Source organism: Oryzias latipes, chromosome 20, assembly GCF_053564925.1.
Source record: "Oryzias latipes strain Hd-rR chromosome 20, Olatipes_Hd-rR_3.1".
NCBI classification, from domain to species: domain Eukaryota; kingdom Metazoa; phylum Chordata; class Actinopteri; order Beloniformes; family Adrianichthyidae; genus Oryzias; species Oryzias latipes.
Window position 1 is genome coordinate 13,820,766 of NC_136256.1, and position 6,038 is coordinate 13,826,803.

At 38.9% G+C, this 6,038-nt stretch overlaps 1 protein-coding gene across 2 annotated transcripts; it reads left to right on the top strand.

The window, feature by feature from the left end:
• The first annotated feature begins 953 nt into the window (after positions 1-953).
• LOC105358639 (uncharacterized) lies at positions 954-5,389 on the top strand. Of its 2 annotated transcripts, XM_023950393.2 has the most exons (8): positions 956-1,296; positions 1,380-1,409; positions 1,492-1,803; positions 1,895-2,182; positions 2,286-2,576; positions 3,487-3,810; positions 4,731-4,862; positions 4,944-5,389. In XM_023950393.2, exons 1-8 carry the CDS (start codon positions 1,254-1,256, stop codon positions 5,105-5,107), a joined length of 1,584 nt encoding a protein of 527 aa, XP_023806161.1. In that variant the 5' UTR covers positions 956-1,253; the 3' UTR covers positions 5,108-5,389. The 2 variants fall into 2 exon arrangements, with proteins under 2 accessions (XP_078794507.1, XP_023806161.1); XM_078938381.1 differs by lacking the exon at positions 2,286-2,576 and having other exon boundaries at positions 954-1,296.
• The last annotated feature ends 649 nt before the right edge of the window (positions 5,390-6,038 follow it).

Consider the following 6,038-nt stretch of genomic DNA (forward strand, 5'->3'; position numbering starts at 1 on the left):
GAACCCCACCTTGCCTCTGGTGGTAGGCGGGCGCCTGTGTTTGGCAGCGGAGCCGCCACCAGTGTGTGAATGTGTGAGTGAATGTGTGTGTCACTGGGTGAATGGGTCTGTGACTGTAAAGCCCTTTGTCCTTGTTGGAAGAAAGGCGCTATATAAGTATACGCAATTTACCATTTACCATTTAGATTGAGCATCAGCCAGTTCCAAAACGAAGCCATCAGCACCCAGCCACAGGACCAGGCCGTCAGCAGCCAGGGCCATGTGTTGTATAGGCTAGTGGCTAGAAGGCCATGTGTTCAATGGGGCTGATGTGTTGTCTTGACTAATAGGTTTACTCTATGTGTTCAGCTTGTGTTGTGCAGCTAAATGGGTTCATTTTCTGTGTTCAAATAAATAAAAGTCAGTAGTTTTGAAAACCCTTGCTTCACTTGAAAATTTGTTTCCACTCATATCTTGATTTTAACTGATTTTCTTTATCACGTTTTAAATAATGAGTTATGAATGTGATCTAACAAAGGTAAAAGGGCAAATATTGACTAAATATACTGATTGAGGTAAACATCCGTCGAGTATTTTAACATCAAAGTGTTTGATTGTGAGGCATTAAAAACCACAACATGCAACGGGTCCACCAGACCCACGAACACTGGCTGAGTAACAACAATATGAACACCACACAAGGGTTAAACTGCTCGTTTGGCACCATGGCTACATATTACAAAATGCAGCCGAATGCTAATTGCGACTAGCTTTAGCATATTAAGTGTAACGTGGTGGGATAGTTTTTCACTGTGCTAGGTAAAAATCACCCAAAATGAATTCTCAAAGTTCTAAACGTGACTTTTACACAATTAGAAGGTTAAACACTCAGAAAATAATTGCATTGCAGGATGCAATTAAAGTCAGATTTTTTTGCTGTGTTCACTGAGTGTGCATGGTTTGTGAGTTGGTGATACTATCTTGCTGCATTTTATAAATTTTTCTCGCTGACTTTCCAACAAAATCTCATCGCCTGTACTCACGGAAACGAGAAGTCATGCACTTTCATCACATCATCCTAAGTTCTTGTTTTTTAAAAAGAAAACACAATCAGCAGTTTTCAATAACAGACACAGAAAATACACCCTGTTTTGAAGAGAAACAGAAGATTCTCAAAAAGAGGAAGTAAGATATATTTGCTCTCCTGCAGAAATTTAACTCTGTTTTTCTTTTTTGCATTCATATTGGTCACACACAGCAGGAATATCTCAGCCATGTTCAGCAAAAAGCAAAGAAACTCTCAGTTTCTGACTTTAGGTAAGAGTCAGTTCACAAAATCTGACATTCCGGAAGATTTAAAATTTTCTCTGATTTAATTAAAAACCTTTTCTTTCTTTCAGTCTCATGTCTGTTGAGCTCATTTGCCTCAGGTAAGTGTATTCTCCTATTTCCTTTTCATAATTTGCTGTCAAAACAACTCATAGATATAGCCTTTTTGTGATGTGTTTTAAGGTCAGATCAGGCTGGTTGGATCTGGATCGACTCGCTGCTCTGGAAGAGTTGAAGTCCTACACGATGGAGTCTGGGGAACAGTCTGTCACGACAAGTGGGATCTAAATGATGCAAAAGTGGTCTGCAGACAGTTGTCCTGTGGGACAGCTCTACATGCCCCTAAATCAGCTCTTTTTGGTCAAGGATCAGACAAAATCTGGCTGGATGATATGGAGTGTTCAGGCAGTGAAAGCTCATTGACACAGTGTGGTCACAACGGTTATGGAAAACATAACTGTAATCATGGGGAAGATGCTGGTGTAATCTGCTCAGGTGAGTTACTGTACCATTTCTTATATAGAATGTCTGCTAGACTAAAATTCACAGTTAGTGTTTAAATTTGCTTTAACTAAACTTCCCACAGAAAGTCTTGTAAAGCCCAGCATCTCCATGGATCCTGTTGGAGAGGTCTCCTGGGGTCAGGAACTCAGAATCACCTGTTCCACTGCAGCTGAACTTTTAGGAGAAACCTTTTTTCTCCAGAAGATCTCAGGTTCCTTCAGACAGACACAAATTTCTGCCAGCCGCGCTGCAACCTTCAACATCTCTAAAGTGAATTTTGATCATGACGGATCGTACCTGTGTCACTACGAGAAAACAGTTTCTGGTCAAACGTTCACTTCACCTCTAAGTGACCTACTTAATGTTACTGGTAAGAAAAATATAATTCCTTTTTTATTAAAAATGTATGCACCAAAAAAGTTGAGAAAGGAGTCAGATTCACTCTTGTATTATTATCTTCTGCATTTTTTCAGTGAACCTCCTAAAGCCCAGACTCTCTGTGAGTTTTACTAATGTTTCCTGGGGTCAGAGATTTGGATTCACTTGTTTAATTCCAACTCAAGTCCTTGGTGGAACTTTCATCCTGATGAATACTCAGAGTTCATTTAAGGAGACTCAAACCTCAAGGAACAATTCTGCCAACTTTGCAATCTCCAAAGCTGACATTGAAAATGAAGGGTTGTACCAGTGTCAGTATCAGAAAAAAGGACCACATGGAAATTTCACTTCGTCATTAAGCAACTCTGTCAGAGTTTCTGTAAACGGTAAAAAATCCACACAATCTGGAAAGTCTTGAAAAACTACATCTCTTTGGCTAGAATATAAATTGTGTCTTTTTGTTCATAAACTTCTATTTCTTGCAGTTTTCCTCAGTGTGAGAATTTTCTCAACCGAAGATTGAATTGCTATAAATAACTACCTTAAAAACCTTTGTGTCACCTGTAGTCAGAGGTTGGAGAACCGGCCTTAAAATAAGGATTTTGTTGTTGCTTTTTGTGTTTATCAAAACATCTTAATCCTCTCCTTATTAGAGACATATTCTTGTATTAAGGCCTAGTATTAAAATGAAAATAACCCGGACTCAAACCTCAAGTAACAATTCTGCCAACTTTTCAATCTCGTAGAAAGAACATAACCCATCTTTTCAGTTTTAAGGCTGTATAAGCTTATCTTTGCTTTGTCTTTTTGTTTAAAATAAAACACTCCAATATTTTGGTATATCCTGGATGATGTGCTGCTTTTGGTGATGTCGGACATCATGTTCTGAGTCATAATAAATAGAACTAGTACAAGCCCACTTCTCTGTGCTGGCTGTCCTGTGATTGCCTCACTGTTCAAAGGTGGAACCTTCCATCTCCTTAATATTCAGAAACACCAACAGATGGAGGGACATTTGAAAATATACTTTAAGCATTAAGAATGTCAATTGGCCTGCATCTTTAAGTGAAATGATTTCAGACTATTCATAAATTATTCATTTACAGTAAATTTTGGTTTTCCCTTAATCACAGATGGTCACATAAAGCCTATCAATACAAACCCTGAAATTCTGGATTTTGTCCTATAAACAATCTCAAAAGGAAATGTACACCTCAAAAACGTCCTGATTAGTTGGCTTCATCTCCAATGGATGATCTGAAACTCCTAAATTACCTCATTTTTGTGTTTTCACAGTGAGCCTACAGGCGCCCAACATCTCACTAACTTCTCCTGGAGCAGAGTTGGTCTGGGGTCCTGGAGAAGCAGAGATCACTGGTGGTCTGAACTTTACCATCACCTGCTCCATTAACCCTGAATCTCCTCAGGGTCATTTCTTTCTCTTCATTTCTGGATTCAACATGACTACCAACAGCCCAGCAGTCAACAACACAGCGTCCTTTACCTTTCCTGTGGCCGAGTTAAAACACCAGGGTAACTACAGCTGTTTGTACCAGGTTACCCTGTCTGGACGCACTGTGGCCTCTGCTGAGTCAGCACCCATCACTGTTGCTGTGAGGCGTAAGTAAAGTGAAACAAACCAACATAAACATTTGCAGTCCATAATATGACCTCTGGGGGCTGGTTTTGGGTGGTCCGTCAGTGGAAAATTATTTCTTTTTGTCTAATTGTACATAAGCAGAGTAACACAAAATGCAGCAACAAACAACCACAATAATCAACAGTTAGTTTTTCCAAAATTGTATCCCCTCCCAAACCGATCCATGTCGTCAGTTTAAAGTTTGAGTTAACCTAATTGATTTCTTTCATAGTAGTTGACCTATATAATGGTTTATTCTTAAGCACATGCACCTGCATGGGGAGGGGGGGGGGGGGGGGGGGGGTTGAGCATAGGTGAGTTTCTCAGTTCCCTTTAGGCTTGTATAACCACCTTATGGGGTGTCACCGAAATGAAACGTATGAATGTTGTGCATTTCTGTGGTATATGTATCGTAAAGTATCTGTAAGCCAAATGTAAATTGCACACACTTATGACATATGACTGATGTCTGACATGAGGTCTCCTTATTTCCCACTTTAGGTTTTAGTAAGGTGCCAGCACCTGCCCCAAGTACATGACACATAAGGGCCCATTAGGACGCCCAGTTTTACTTCAGACTATACATTTGGGGACATACTTTCTCTTCAGCAGTAGCTTGAAACCATCAGAAGTCTAGCATTACTCTGCTCTTTGTAATTGACTGTTTTGTGTACAATTCCACAAAGCTTTTCCTTGGATTATTCTGTGACTTGGCCCAAACACTTTGGTTTAAAAAGAATTTGTGCCATTTTGATATTTTCTGTAAATCATCTTTTTAATTTCAACTTTTTACAATTGCTTCTAACTTAACAAAGCTTAAACCCCTTGTTGATGTTTCCCAACAAAGAAGCATTTATTTCTCCTGAACTGATCTAAACCTGTAAAATATTGTCACTTCCAGAATCTTTGCTGCTGCTGATCTGTACAGTATTTGGTGGAATCCTGCTCCTGTTGCTCTTCGTCTTGTTCCTGGTCTATCTCGTCCACAGGAGAAGAAAACCCAAACAGCCAGCGGTTCTTTTCCAGACTCAAAGTGTGTGTTCACGAGGTTCCCAGATATTTAGGTTTAGCATTTTGTGAAGGGGCCATTTAATTGTCTTTTTTGGGGTTTCAGGGTTCACCAGAGAGGACCGAGGGATTTGTGAGGCAGAACACGAAAATCTTCCAGGAGAACCCTTTCCATCTCAACCTACGAACAAAGCAGATGAAGACAAAGGAATTGATTATGGAGATGAGACAAATCTTAATGAAGAATTTAGTCCACCATCATTAATGTAGAGCACGAGTGCTAAGAATGAAAAACAGAGGAAAAAAAGGAGGAAAACAAAGAAACCAGCGATGACAAAACCTACTGTAACATTGTGACTTTGCCTGTCCAGTAAACTGTTCAGTTATGGTTTAATCTGGCTCTGATTTAGGATTTACAGCTTTGTTTGGTTTGTTCCCAGATCCAAGACTTTTGCTTAACCCTTTAACACCAGAGCTTTAGTTCCAGTGTTGACATTCCATGACTTACTGTGACTCTTTAACCATTTATGTAATAAACATAATTGCAACAGATTCTCAAGGTGAAAAAAAGCCGCTTATTACTGATATGCAACACTTACTGAAGTTTGCCTCTTAATCTGTTTGAATTATGTATATTGCGTAAAAGTTTAAATACTTAATTCAAAAAGGCATATTATTTCATGTCACCTGTGAAATCTGCTTTTCTGTGCCTCAGAATCTGTTGAAATCACATCAACGGTGTAAAGGATCATAAAAGTTACAGTAGTTTGGAAAGCGTTTGTTATTTCCTTTTGTTGCCAGCAGCTCTGGTGGTAAAGGGAAAGAACAAATATATTGAAAATGGATATGTCTCATTTCATCAAACTTTAATCATCTCATAAAGAAAACAAGAGAAAATGACAGAATATGGTTGGTTTTAACAGAAAAGATTCTCTGAAATTTTCTAAAGGCATAAAACACATATAAGCAATATAAGCAATCGATATTTTCACAGTTCTAAATTGAAAATGGAAAGTTAATTCTTTATGTCACTCAATGAACCTTTTTGCGGTCGGCAGCTCTGATGTAGTTCTTCAAGCGACTTAAAAGTTGATTATCTCCAAAAAATAGAGCTGACCATGGTCCCGAAGAAAAAGAGAGCACTAAGTGACAATGATGGCATTAAAATCAATCCTTGATGATTAGCTAGGCTAACTCCTCT